Source organism: Natator depressus, chromosome 24 (genome assembly GCF_965152275.1).
Source record: "Natator depressus isolate rNatDep1 chromosome 24, rNatDep2.hap1, whole genome shotgun sequence".
Lineage (NCBI taxonomy): Eukaryota > Metazoa > Chordata > Testudines > Cheloniidae > Natator > Natator depressus.
The window spans coordinates 1,644,659-1,659,023 of NC_134257.1; the positions used below are offsets into that span (position 1 = coordinate 1,644,659).

General features: G+C 58.0%; 2 protein-coding genes across 3 annotated transcripts in view; both read right to left on the reverse strand.

Moving 5' to 3' along the window:
• Positions 1 to 6,406, reverse strand: part of INTS3 (integrator complex subunit 3) — a 69,387-nt gene extending 62,981 nt beyond the window's left edge. Inside the window, exon 1 of one of the 2 annotated variants that reach the window (XM_074938345.1) lies at positions 6,168 to 6,406. In XM_074938345.1, coding sequence (XP_074794446.1) covers positions 6,168 to 6,260 — 93 coding nt within the window. In that variant the 5' untranslated portion in view covers positions 6,261 to 6,406. Of the gene's footprint in view, positions 1 to 4,498; positions 4,517 to 6,167 lie in introns of those variants that run through there. The other variant, XM_074938346.1, reaches the window with a different exon arrangement.
• Positions 6,407 to 11,457: 5,051 nt separating this feature from the next.
• The window catches only part of NPR1 (natriuretic peptide receptor 1), a 30,549-nt gene continuing 27,641 nt past the window's right edge, over positions 11,458 to 14,365 (reverse strand). The window contains exons 20-22 of the mRNA XM_074938344.1: positions 13,044 to 13,142; positions 12,624 to 12,715; positions 11,458 to 12,253 (exon numbers count right to left, since the gene is read on the reverse strand). Of these exons, the coding sequence (XP_074794445.1) occupies positions 12,191 to 12,253; positions 12,624 to 12,715; positions 13,044 to 13,142 (254 nt within the window). The 3' untranslated portion in view covers positions 11,458 to 12,190. The remainder of the gene's footprint in view (positions 12,254 to 12,623; positions 12,716 to 13,043; positions 13,143 to 14,365) is intronic.

Sequence of the window (14,365 nt, forward strand, 5' to 3'; positions counted from 1 at the left end):
TGGAGTGAGAGGTGAAAAGGCCTTACAGATCTACTGCAGCTCAAGGGAGAACATCAATAAAGTGCGATGATTGCGTCGGAACTTTTGTGACTTGCTGAAAATCACGACAAGTGATTTCACTTCACTTTGTGCGTTTGACAGCATTGGGTGCACAGCCTTCTGTAGTCAGCCAGTCAGCTTCCTTTGCTGCTGTGGGTCTTGTATACAGCAACAGGGGAGAGGAAAGCATTTTAAAATAGAGCAAAATGTGATTGTAAAACTGCAAGAACTAGCCAGGGAAGTGGGGACAGGTTAGTACATGAAACTATTTTCCTAGTGCTCAAATAACGTTTAACAACAGAAAGGAGTCAGCACTGGGGAAAGGGACAAACATCTGACAAAGGCAGTGTCTAGTGAACTCAGAACACTGGCTTGTAAGTGTCGTAAGCTTCTCAAGCCGTGTGCACGACTCTCTGCCACAGGAAAGGAGTTGGACAGCCAGCAAGGTGCTAGAAACATTGGAAAAGCAGAGACTTTGGGGTGAACAAAGCTCAGTTAGTCTGGTAGGTGGCATCTAAGCAGAGCCCATGAACCCTGCCTTGGCAACAAGAGCCCTGTTTCTTATGGGGGTGGCTCTTTAGAGACATGACAAGATTGTACGGAGGACATTGCGGGTGCCCTCAAGTGGAGGCTTTCTACAGGGGCTTGTCTACGGGAGGTGCAGATTCCATTATGAACAAAGCCAGGCTAAGCGCTCCCATTTGTTGCACAAGGCCTCAGAATTTAAACAAGGTCTAGGGGTTCTGAGTGGAAGGACGTTTGTCTTGGCTCAGACCTTCCTAACCCCTCCACACACACCCCAGTGAAACATCGCTCTGACTGAGGGGACAGATGGGTCCCACTCTGGAGCCACTCAGGGAGTGCCTACACTGCCCACTAAGGCCAGGCTCGGACTCAGGTTTGAGCCTAAGCCCCCCTTCTGGCTACACACATCAGAATAGTCACACCAGAAAGAACTCGGGACCTGCCGGGGGGTGGATCAGACCCCGAGTCCTGTTGTGACTCAGGTCCAAGCCCTGTCATTTTGCAGTGTGGATGCAGGTCAAGCCCCAGAGCTGAGTCAGGAGGGCTGCTTAGTGCAGTATGGATGTGTTAGCACAGCTGTGACACACAGGTCCAGCACCTGTAAACCCAAATTTATAATGCAGTGTGGAAACTGAAGCAGGGGCTTGGAAACACCGAGTCCACAAGCCTGGGTCACAGACCTAGACCTAGTGTGCCGTGTAGACACACCCTCAGAATCACTCTGTGCATTGGGCTGGAGTGGGGATGAGGGAAGGAGAGAGCATGCTGGCTCTGCAGCACCCCAGACAGCTGCCACTGATCACAACCAAACCCAATTCCCTTCCTTCCCGAACAAGGCACTGCACTGGAATGGCCTAATAAGACCCACTTGCTGTTGCGAAGCTATAACAGTGCAAGAGGCAAAAGTCTGAGCCATGAGTGGCAAGAGCTTCCACTCGACCTCAGAGAAATCCACAGGGGTTATTTTAATTGGATTTTTGCAAGTTAATCCTCCCAGAGCACCAACTGACTGACGTCTTTGGGGTAGTTTGGACGTGAACTTCCGGAGGCTGGCGTGCTCTCATTTCAAACCAGCGTTTCCAACTAGTACTATGTAAGAATTGTAGGTACCTCCCAGTGCACGTGCAGAGCCGCTCACTGACTTCACCTGAGGGGCTCCAGGCACGTGCCACAAGGACAACAGATCCTTCCGAGCGTACGTCTGCAGTAACCAGGCAGACATTAGAGGGGAAGAGCTAGTGCTGGATTATGCCCCGTCCACACTACAAGATCCACCATCGTCAAACATCCTTTATTCTTGCCTAGGTACACAGAACCACACACACGCTATGACCACCCTTCAGAAACCATGTCCTACCTATGCTAGAATACGGTTAATGCATTTCTTTCCTGTTCACACAGAAAAGGAGCAGCATGTTTTAGCTACAACCATGTTCACATGGCTATTTTTGTAGTGCCGGTAGGGCCTGATTAGCAGGTCAGTGACCGAGAATTAGGAAGAATCTGAGCAGTGGAACAGGAATGATGTGCAGTTAGAGAACGAGACAGGTCTATAATGGCCCCAGCAGCGCAGCTCCACCGACAACAGGAAAAGCTGTTACTGCACAGGGAGCTATACAGGTGGGCAAACCCGGTTCCCGTTTTGGCCAGTGTAGCTACAGCCCGAGTATAAAAATGACCCTGCAGGGTCCCCCTACTTAAGCCTCAGCTCTTACTATAGTGGAGAGGCAGCTCCACTGCAGTTAAGGTTGTCATCTCTCCAGCCCAGTATTTTGCTGTGCAAGTTGTAGATTAAACCCTGGCATAAACAGGCGCATTGCTTTCAAGGGCAGATGTGCCCCTTGTCACTTGGCCCAATCATTCAAACTACCAGTGCCACAAACTCAGTGCAGGATCTGAAGACCCAGCTGGAATGTTTCTGGCTCTGCCATCACCACTGGCAAGAGACCCTGCAACTGGAACACAGCCACCCACTCCACCTGTGAGAAGTGAGACAAAAGGACCCTGTCTCACTCTCCTGCAGAGTTAGCCGGGTAATGACTTGTTTGTGCCAGGGAAAGCTGCCAGATGCGACTCCAGGAGCTGATGTGCAGGATCTGAAGGGGTTATTTCTACACAATCATTTTCGGATTAGCACCATTTTAAAATGCAAATCTGCCAGGCTAATTATGGCACAGGCTAATGACTCTCCCCCCTCCCCCATGTGCTAATATGAATGAGGAGGAAGCTGTTGGCAAAGGGGAACATCTCCATTTCACAGTCTGCCTTCTAGGGTGATGCAAATGAACACACATGGGCCAACAAGTGCGGAAGGGTAACACTGCATTTCAGTAAGGCTTTTTTCAGGGCTGATCTACAGAACTATCAGAGAGGACCAAAAAAATTTGAAAGCCCAGATCTCAGGTAGACTCATTTCCGTTATTTGCAAAGGCAGAACAAGATCCAGTGAGCACAAACTGAAGTCAGAAAAATTCACACTGCAAGTAGGACAATATTAACAGTGCAGGTAGCTAGCTACCAGAACAGCTTCCCAAAGGAGTGGGTAAGCTCATCATCACTCAGTCTTTAAATGGAGACTGATTGACTTTCTAACAGTATGCTCCAGTTGAACCCCAAGTCACTGGGCTTGACAATGTCACTTATACAGGAGGAAGAATAATTCCCTCCAGTGCAGGATTCACCAAGTGAAATTCTGTGGTCTCTGCTATGCAGGAGATCAGGCCATATGAACACAGTGGTCCCTTCTGGCTTTAAAATCCATGAATATTTTTGAAGACTAGCGCTGTCCAGACACTAAAACAACAAATACATATAGCAACTAACTCTAGGGGATCAATCTTAAAGAAAAGACAACAGATATGGTTACACCTCACACAGTTATTCTCTACCCTGATAGGTCACCAGGGAAGTGACTATACACTTTGGAGTAACTGCAGAATCAATATTAGAAGAGTCATTTTTTTAGCTACAGAAAAAAGTGCATATACACAAACCTGTGTGTGCGTGTATATACGCCCCCCTCCCCCACCACACACCCCTAGTTTCAGTATCTCCATAGCAGAGAAAGGGTCTTGGTATTTCTCTCTCAGCAGGAGCTGACGTTTTGCAGATACCTCACTAGACTGTGTGTTAGAAGAGAGTTAAGACACAGAGAGTGAAACTCCCTGTCACAATAAATAGGAGACACACAAACTTGAAGAGTGGCTAAATGGTTAGTCTAAAAGAAAGATGTTACCCTTACCTTAAAGCAACTTTAAAAGCATGCTGTCCAGTGATGAGCTGTGTTTCCTTTATCAGAACTCACAGCAGGCTGGCAAGAGGTCAGCTTTCTCTCTGAGTTTTAGTTTATGATACCATATGTAATATGTTTTGGAGGAACACTGTCACCTTAAACAACACTCCTCCAAAACCTTTGCTTAACCTACTGTTGTTATAATCAGCATCTCACATTATTATAATGAGAAGATGAGAAAAGACACTTCTCGAGTTTGCCACCATATTGACTTTGGACATTTGACAGCACTGCATGTGAGCCCCGTTTCCCCCCTATAGTCAGTTTCCCCATTTGTGAGAGTCTTACATGCCGCTGCATGGAAGAGGATTTTTTTTGAAAAAACAAAACAAAACATGAAAACGTGATAGTAAAACCACTAAAACTGGCTGGGGGACTCAGGAGCAGGTGTAATACCTGACATTATTTTTAACTCATTTCTTACAAACTGACTGAATTTCAAGTTGGTGTCTCTTTAACTGTTTTAGTGATTTAAAATACATGCACAAAGGAGAGATTCCTAACAATTAAAGCAGGGGACCATTTGTCAGGACTTCTGGATTCACTTCCTAGTTCTGGTGCTTACCCAACTTTATGACCTTGAACAAGTCACTTCACCTGTCCATGTCTCAATTTCCCCAGCTGTAAAATAGCAATACCTACCTCACTGGATGGGCAAGGTTTGAGAGTTGTACTGCCCTGAGATCCATGGAGAAGAGGCACTACAGAACACTAAATAATAGTGCTACATGGATTCCAGACAAGCACCGGAGAGAGTCCTTGGTGAGGTTTCAAGGAGAATTTGAGTTTTCAGCTCTGACAGGCACAAAAAGTGGCACTGCTCTGAGGACTGGGATCTTTTATTCAGATCTGGACTAGTACCAAGAATATACAGGGACAATTGAGAGTTTTACCAATGGTACGGGAGTTTCCAGGCCCAGCAAGTTGATATAAACCTGAAACCAAGTAATTCCAGATACCTTTGGGTCTTTCTTTTCTACTTGATTTCCAATATGATTTTAGCTGGCACTGTTTCAACAGTCCTTAACACATTTGCTCCTGGCTCATAGTAAATAAAAGCTGGCTCTGCAAGTCCAGTAGTTCATGAGACATTAGCCGCTCAAATCATGTCACAACTAAAGTGATAGTACTTCACCCTACAATAGCTCCTTTCAGAGGATCTCAAAATGCTTTATGAACATTAATTAACACCCATGTGAGACAGGTACAATAATAGTTACCTGCATTACCGATGAATAAACTGAGGTACAGAGAGATTATGTGCCCAAGGTTCAGGCAGAAAGTCTGAAAGAAGAGCCAGGAATAAAACCTAGAACTTGTTCAGCTGTTCTAACCACTATTTACAATGCCTCAGCACCGGGTACAGATCCCAAAAGTCTTGACTCCCACTGCTTCTCTAACCACCTATCCATGGTGGAGAAAAAAGCAAGACAATGAGCAGAATGACATGATTTCAAGGTCTCATATTTTGGGTCCTGCTAGGGCTCCAAAATGCTTTGGCAGTCAGTAGAAATACGTTCCGGGATGACACAGTTTTCCTGTTATCAGAAAGAAAAGATGAGGAATCCTGTCAACGCTGAAGTCCGAAGCAGACTTTATGATCCTGTTCCACAGCCCTTGTCCCTCCAAAGTGCCCACACATGAAGCAGCAGGGCCTGCCCCCAGTGAAGGTGGAGAAACCAAAGATGAAGTGAAGAACCACTTGCCCACTGGGAACATTAGCAGGCAACATGCTACCGCTTGCCCACCAGTGCAACGGAGACAAGATCGAGGGGGCTTTACACAAATACACACTGGGTTCAGACTGCAACTTACTGCCAGCTGACTCTCTCCTCAAAGAAAAGCTGAGGTGGAGGAACCGCACTGGGGAGTGAGAACCACTGTGTCCAAGCACAGCAAATCCCCAGGCCCAGCCTCCATTCCACCCTTTACAGCCCCCTCTCCAGCATGCCCCCTGGCCAGCTCCTTGCCCCCAGCCCCGCCCCGGCCACCTGGCCAGCTCCTTGCCCCCAGCCCCAGCCCCTGCCCCGCCCCGACCACCTGGCCAGCTCCGTGCCCCCAGCCCCCACCCCGCCCCTTGCCCCCGCCCCGCACAGGCCCCCGGCCAGCTCCTTCCCCCAGCCCCCGCCCCGCACAGGCCCCCCGGCCAGCTCCTTGCCCCCAGCCCCCGCCCCGCCCCGCACAGGCCCCCCCGCCCAGCTCCTTGCCCCCAGCCCCCGCCCCGCCCCGCCCCGCACAGGCCCCCCCGCCCAGCTCCTTGCCCCCAGCCCCCGCCCCGCCCCGCACAGGCCCCTCTCCCACGTGCACCTACCTCCTCTAACTCATCCTTGGCGTCCAGGATGGTGGAGAGCAGCAACTTCCCTCCTCCGCCTGCGGCGGCGGCTCCCCCCTTCCCCTTCTCCATGGCTGGCAGGGGGCTCCCCTCTGCCGCTCACAGCCCTGGGGCCCACGCAGCTCTGCCCAAGGGGGTGAGGGCTGCAGGGGGCTGCCCCGCCTCCCCCGCTGGCAGGATGGGGGGGCTCCTCTCTCAGCCCCCAGACTCCTCCCAGCACCTGCCTGGCACCTTCAAGGGGGTGCGGGGGGGGGCTGCGGGGGGGCAGGTCCCCTCTCTCCTGCCTGGGGCGCCCCTCAGCTCCTGCTCGGGGGGGCTGGGCCGGCGTTATGGGGGGCGGGGGCCCGCAGGGGGCAGGTCCCCAGGCTGGGGGGGAGGAGCAGGGGACTGGCGGGGGAGAGGCTCTCTCTCCCCGAGGGGGGGTGTCTCCTCTGAGGGGACCGGGGGGGGGCAGGCGCCTCCACACCCCCCACCCAACAGCACAGACCGGAAGCCACTAGGAGCGGGGGGGGGGGCGGGGGAGGAAGCGGCTCACGCGCCGGAAGGCCCGCCCCCTCCGCCCCTCGCCGGCCAATGGCAGCGGGGAGAGGCCCCCGAGTGACGGGGGAGGGAGGTGGCTCCGCCCCAACGTCTCGTCACAGCTGGGGGCGGGGCCGGCGAGGCGGTCTGGCCAATAGGGAGGGAGGGGCGGGGTTTCCGTAGGGCTGAAGCGTCTCGCTCGACGAGGCCGGGGACGGGGGAGGCGCGAGGCTGGGGCTGGGGCTCTGAGCGCCCCTCCCCCTCCCCTCCCCCGCGCAGCGCAGCGCGTGCCCTTCCCCCCCGCCGCGTGCAGGGCGCTGTATGCTTATCCCCCCCATTGCTCCGTGCCCCTGACCCCATGCCCGGTTTTACAGGGAGAGTCCCGAGATTTGGGGCTTTGTCTGATATAGGCTCCTATTACCCCCCCCCGTCCTGGTTTTTCACACTTGCTGGCTGGTCACCCTACGCTGACCCCCCCACAGGCTCTGCACTGCCCCCCCAGGGCTTTGCACCAGCCCCCCCCCAAGGCTTTGCACTAACCCCCCTTCCCCCGTCCATACAGGGCTCTGCACTGACAACGACCCCCCCCGCCCCTCGGGCTCTGCACTGACACCCCGCCCCCATCCATACAGGGCTCTGCACTGACGCCCCCCCACTCTGGGTCTGCAGTGACCCCCTATTCCCCCATCCATACAGGGTTCTGCACCGACACCCCCCACCAGGCTCTGCAGTGACCCCCCATCTCCCTGTCCATACAGGGCTCTGCACTGACACACCCCCCCCGGGGTCTGCAGTGACCCCCTATCCCCTCATCCATACAGGGCTCTGCACTGACGCCCCCCACCCTGGGTCTGCAGTGACCCCCTATCCCCCCATCTATACAGGGCTCTGCACTGACAACCCCCCCCATCCATACAGGGTTCTGCACCGACACCCCCCACCAGGCTCTGCAGTGACCCCCCATCTCCCTGTCCATACAGGGCTCTGCACTGACACCCCCCCTGGAGTCTGCAGTGACCCCCTATCCCCTCATCCATACATGGCTCTGCACTGACACCCCCCCCCGGGGTCTGCAGTGACCCCCTATCCCCTCATCCATACAGGGCTCTGCACTGACGCCCCCCACCCTGGGTCTGCAGTGACCCCCTATCCCCCCATCCATACAGGGTTCTGCACCGACACCCCCCACCAGGCTCTGCAGTGACCCCCCATCTCCCTGTCCATACAGGGCTCTGCATTGACACCCCCCCCAGGGTCTGCAGTGACCCCCATCCCCTCATCCATACAGGGCTCTGCACTGACGCCCCCCACCCTGGGTCTGCAGTGACCCCCTATCCCCCCATCCATACAGGGTTCTGCACCGACACCCCCCACCAGGCTCTGCAGTGACCCCCCATCTCCCTGTCCATACAGGGCTCTGCATTGACACCCCCCCCAGGGTCTGCAGTGACCCCCATCCCCTCATCCATACAGGGCTCTGCACTGACGCCCCCCACCCTGGGTCTGCAGTGACCCCCTATCCCCCCATCCATACAGGGCTCTGCATTGACCGCACCCCGCCCACACACCGCTCTGCATTGACGACCCCTGCCCATATAGGGTTCTGCATTTCCCTCCTCCCCAGCACTCTGCACTCACCCACGCCCATCCACACAGGGCTGTGCATTGACCCCCCCTCCCTGGCAGCTCTCAGCCATGGCTCTTCACCACATGCCACAATTCTGTGGCCTCATGGGACATGGGGCTGCCCCCGGCAGGGCTATTGGCACCGCACAGTGGCTGCAGGGATAAACTCACTGCTCTCGCTGGATCCCACCTGGCTCCCTCCCAGGGTAGCCAGCTGAGCCTGTTTTGCACATAACCTCATTCCCCTCCCCTCCCCTCCGTCCCAGCGCTGATCAGATACAGGAGTGCAGGGAAGTGGGAGCCAGAAGGGGAGTGAACAACTCAGTGCGGGAGGAGGCCAGGCACAACAGAGAGCACCACAGCCGGGGCGATAAACCCGATCGCAGGCCGCTGCGTCCCTGCCCGACCCATGCCTGCTTTCCCTTGGGTGGGCACAGGGGGACTTCGAGGGGGCTTAGGGACAGCAAAGGCATGAGGGAGATCTGACCATGAGGGCCTAAACTATAGCTGTTTGGGGGTGGGGGGAGAGATGGGGTCCAAGGGTGCAGCGCCTCGCCTCCAGGACAGTCCGGAACAGGCCCATAGGGGCTGAAAGTCAGGCCTGTCTGGCAGCCGCTTGGTGGCCCTGTGTGGGTCTCAGCCCCCTTCCTGGGGGGCAAAGTGCCCATGTCACCTGAACCACCATCACTGCTGGTGCCGACTGGCCCCTTTGCCAGCCGCCTCCACAGAGAGGCCAGAGCCTGCCTGGGCCGCGGAGACCAAGCCCCGTCCCCTTGGAAGCTGGGGCCATGCATGAGGGGAGCCTGCCTGGGGCAGGCTGAGCCTGGCCAAGGGCCGTGCCCGTCTTCCTGGGCCCAGAAGACTTGATGCTGCAGTAGGCCTAGGGCCACATCCCAGGAGGCCCCAGTGCCCAGCGGACGTCATGTCCCAGGAGGGCCCAGTCACAGCATGATCCCAGGCAGGGTCCCCCTTGCAGCTGGCGGGGTGCTGGCCCCAGCCATGCTCCATCAGGGCAATTCATTGCCTCCCCCTCCCCACACAGGACCCCGGCCTGGCTGTGATGCAAACTGCAGTGGGAGCAAAAGTCTGGCTCTGGGATCATGCCCCCAATCACTCCCCCATGGCAGCTGTAAGAATCACAGCCCCCAGCCCATCCCTCCCCCAGCCAGCCTCCCCCAGCGTGGTCCCAGGCTTCCTGCCATTGTCACAGGGTCAGCGGGTGGCTCTTCTCTGCCCGGTGTCAGGGGCCCATGGCTGGCAAAGCTACTTCCTTCCCGGCTCACCCTAGAGCCCTGGGCCCCCCGAGTGCCTGCTGTGGGCCCACAGGCTCTGGGCTGGGCCGGTGCTGGGCACGATTGGGTCCCTTCAGCTCAGCTGCGGCTCAGCAGGACCCGCTCCCTAGGGCAGGCGAGCCCTGAGATCCCAGGGGCCAGGCTCTTCCCCTTGGCTGAGCTCCCCTCACCCTCTGACCTGCCCAGGCTCCCAGGAACGCCCCCCCACCCCCACCCCGCCGCCTGCTGTCTGTCTGTCTGCCTCAAGATCCCATTCTCCCCTCACCCTCCGGCGGCACAATAGCCCCACAGCTCCCTGGCGGTTCCCCCCGCCCCACCCCAGGCGTGGTCAGGCTCCCCATCCCAGCCTGCTTGAGGACAGCAGAAGGGCAACCCCTGGATGGGTCTGGGCCAGGGGACCCGAGCCCTGCCCTTCGGCAGGTACAGCGTGTTACAGACCCAGCCTGCCGGGTGCCGCTGGGGAGGCCGCGTCCGGCCCCACTGGTGCCCAGCGCTGCCCCTACGAGGCCAGGGTTCGTCCCCACCTCGGTGCTCGCTCGCTGGGCTGCTCTGGCCGTTCCAGGCCCCAGGCTGTCCCCCACGATGTCCTCCATGCAGCCTGTCCCTGCTTAACTGCCGGGGCCCCACCTGGGATGGGGGAGCGGCTGCCTCTGAGCTGGGGTGAGGGCTCCCGGGAATTGCTGCCCAGTGCCTGAGGCGGTGGCCTGCAGGGGAGCGGGGTGGGCTGCCACAGCTCCCCATCACGCTGCAGCCCACGTGGCTGGGGCCCAGAGGCTGATGGATAAGCCTTCCCAGGCCTCAGGGGAAGGCGTCATTAGTCCACTTTACAGGTGGCGAAACCGAAGCACAGAAGTCAGTCAGCAGAAAAGCTAAGGCCAGAACCCAGGAGTCCTGACTCCCTACCCCCACTCGAGCCCTCTTTCACCCAGCACCAGGGCAGAACACAGGAGTCCCACCCCCACCTCGCCTGCTCTAACGCACACCCCTCCCACCCCAAAGCTGGGTATGGAACCCAGGAGTCCTGGTGCCAAACGTGCCGCCCTCGCCACTCGTCCCGGTTTCCTGCCACGACCCCAGTGACCAGTCGGGGGAGCTAAGAGACTCTCACGGGATTTCCGTGTGCCTACTGGGGGCAGGTTACAGGAGCAGGTAGATGGTGGGAGCGGGGGGGTACAGGGCAGAGTCCTGGGGACCCGTAGTGCACAAATGCTCTTGAATGGGAACACTGAGCCCCAGGCCCCGAGCCAGCCGGGCGCTCACCCAGGCGGGGCGGGGGAAGGGGGGGCGCTTTGCTGTTGGCCTGGCTGCTGACTTTGACAAACGAGCCCAGGGAACGGCCCGTTCAGGCCTGTGCGTTCCTGGCAGGGCCGGAGGTGCCTGCTCAGTCCCGCTGCCTCCCTCGCATTCCTGGCAGAGGCCAGGGCTTCCCGGCTCTGAGCGGGGGCTGCCTGCCCCTCCTGGGGCAAGACTGGGCTGAGCCCCTCCTCCCCGCAGTGTCCCACATGCCCAGCCAGCCTCCCAGATCGGCTCTGCAGAGGGGTGCCCCTACAGTCCTGGGGGGTCAGGATCAGGGGCGCTGACACATCAGGGTAGGAGGTGTAGCGGGGAGGGCCCTGGCTGGGCAGGAGTGGGGGTGCTGCAAAGCTGGTGGAGGCGGGTGTCCCACTGCCCCCTCCCCCGTTCATCCCATTCCCTGTGAGGCAGGACACCTCGATCCCAGGCCCCAGAGCTAGCCCTCCCTCCCCCCAGGAGCCTCCCCGCTCCAGACGGTTAGCCCTGCCTCCCCCCAGGGCCCGCGGGAGCCATCACGCTGAGTGTGAGATACACAGGCTTTATTACAAAGAGTAGAGCTCTGGTGACAAGGCCCTGACAGGGACACCCAACCCCGGGTGTGTGTGGGGGGTGATGCCCAGCTGTGTGCGCCCCCCTCACTCTTCGTGAAAGGGCAGGTGCTGGGCAGCACCGGCTCCTTCCCTGGCCCACAGCTCCTCCCCACCCGCGGCTCCGGGGATGAGCGTGGCGAGGCCTGGGGGAGAGGCCCACCAGGGTGCAAGGCTCTGGGCTCACAGGGGTGGGATCCTCTCCTGAGATGTGGCTCCGGCTCAGGGGCCTCACCTCAGGGGTGGAGAGAGAGCGGGGCAGGGGCAGCACCGGGGCTCAGGGCTGGGAATGGGGATGGGCCGGTGATTCTACTCCAGGGCTTTTCACGAGCCAGTGGCACTGGGAGGCGGGCGTGGGCACTGGGTGGGGCTGGGGGTGCCATGCTGCTGCAGGGGTATCATCCCCCCAGGGTTCAGTCCAACCATTCTCTGCTTCCCCCTCACCCGACTCAGGCTGTCGGGCAGCAGAGACTGTTGGCGGGGGGTGATTGTTTGAAGTGTCTTTGGAGGCCCCCTAGGAGGGCTGGGTCCACACCCAGCCCCCGTGTCTTGCTGGGATCAGCGGGGCCCCCCCTGCAGGGCCCCATTCAGCCCCAGGCTGGGGCGTCTGTGGGAGAGGCCGGTGCCCGGAGGAGAAGCAGGACGGGCCGGCGCGCGGGTGGATGCTGGTCCCTCGGCGGGCAGGTCAGCCCCGCGTGCTGCTCATGCGCTCACCCAGCAGCCAGTATGTCCGCATCTTGCCCTTGCCCTGCGGGAGGAGAGGAAGCTCAGGGGGTACCCTGGGGGGATCCCCCCCCATGCCTGCCCCAGGCAGGGCCCTGGGCAGTCTGGCCTGGGAGGAAGGTGCAGACCAGGGGCAGAGTCTGCTCCGGCAGGTGTTAGGAGATGTGGCTGGTGCTGGGGCTGGGGCAGCCCCCCCCTTGCTTGGCCCGACCCAGGTGGGGCTCGAGGGAGGGGAGCGAGGGTGGGGGCACGTGTCCCTGGGAGGGGGTAGATGGCAGTGCCCAAGAACGGGACTCCATGGGGCGGGTAGTAGTGCCCAGGGGAAGACAGTGGCAGGGGGACCAGTGGGGGGCGATGAGGCTGGTGGGGGCAGAGGGAGGCCATGCTTCCGTCACCTTCATCTCCACGTCCCCGCGCAGCTCCAGCTCGAAGCATCCGACCTCCTCCAGGACGCATTTGGTGGCCGACGACAGGTGGATCTTCAGGGCTGGAACCACAGACATGGGGCTGTGGGTGGTGCAGGGACACGGCCGCCCTGCCCCTCTGCCGTCCCCGTCTCCCCCCGGGCAGAGACACAGCCCCCTCCAGCTCCCTGCAGCCACCTGCCCGGCCTCAGCTCAGCTCCTGGGGAGGACGACTGGCCCAGTCCAGCCAGCTCCAGCCACCCCTCCACTCTGGTGGCCCCCCTGCTCGCCAGCACCCCTCCCCACTCGCAACCCAGTCCTCCCCTCTGCCCCCCATTTGCTGGCACCACCCTCCCCACGCAGTGCCCCCTTCTGCCCCCCACAGCTCAGTCCTGTGCCTGGCCCCTTTACCTTCCCCATTGGACTCCATCCGTGAGGCTGTGTTCACCGTGTCCCCAAAGAGGCAATAACGGGGCATCTTCAGACCGACCACCCCCGCGCAGACTGGGCCTGGGACAGGAGGGACAGAGAGTGTTGGGCACCCCCCTGAAGGCTGCACCCAGGGCTGCTTCGTCCCCCACCAGGGCTCACCCCTCCCCTGCCCGGATCACATACATTCAAATCAACCAGCCCTTGCACTGATAGTGCTGGGCTTGTACAAAGGGCCTCGCACGCTAGCGGCTCCCTGGGTGAGGCAGGGAAGGTCCCCAGCCAGCCGGTGGTGGCGCTAGGACTGGAGCTCAGGAGTCCTGGCCCTCAGTCCCCCCAACCTCTAACCACTAGATCCCACTCCCTTACCAAAGCTGGGAACGGAACCCAGGAGTCCTGCTCTAACCACTAGACCCTGTGAGATTGCACTCCATATGCTTTATGGAAATATGCTTATGAATATGACAGAACTGGAATATGCTTTATGCTAAATACCCCTTGTATGGTGCCATTAGAAAGCCTGTGATCTACTAAGTGTGTTCATCCTATTTGTTTGTGTGTATTACTTCTGTGTCTGGAGTTAGGAGAATAAGAAATGAAGTTGTATCACTGATGTAAACATATTAATTGGAGGCCATTAAGGGAACTCCAGAAACAATCAGTCGTAAATGGCCTTAGTACACAGGAAGGCTTTCAAGTAACATGTGGGTCAGCTCATGGGGAATGGAGACTAGGGGTCTTACCATGGCACCTGATAATGAAATCCATCTTAAATCTGGCACTTTTCTATTTAGGAGGGGTGGGGACCCAGAGACACAAAAGATTCCCGCCTTGTGCCAAAGCTATAAAAGGGGGTGGAGCAGGACAAAGGGGCTGCCAGTCATGAGAAAACCCCTGCTTACCCCCTGAGATGTCTGCTGGAACTAACAAGGACTGTACCAGGGGAAAGGATTGGGCCCAGACTAGGAAGGAGTCCGATGAAGTGAGCTGTAGCTCACGAAAGCTCATGCTCAAATAAATTGGTTAGTCTCTAAGGTGCCACAAGTCCTCCTTTTCTTTTTGCGAATACAAACTAACACGGCTGTTACTCTGAAACTAGTCTGTGACAGAAGCTTATTGGAACATCTCTGAGGGTAAGATTTTATCTGAATTCAGCTTTCTACTTTATTAGGCTTAGAGTGCGTGTTTTTGCTTTATTTTGCTAGGTGACTTACTTTGTTCTGTCTAGTATCAGAGGGGTAGCCGTGTTTGCCGCTTTTACAGATCCAGACTAAGAGCCCTGTGGCACCTTATAGACTAATAGA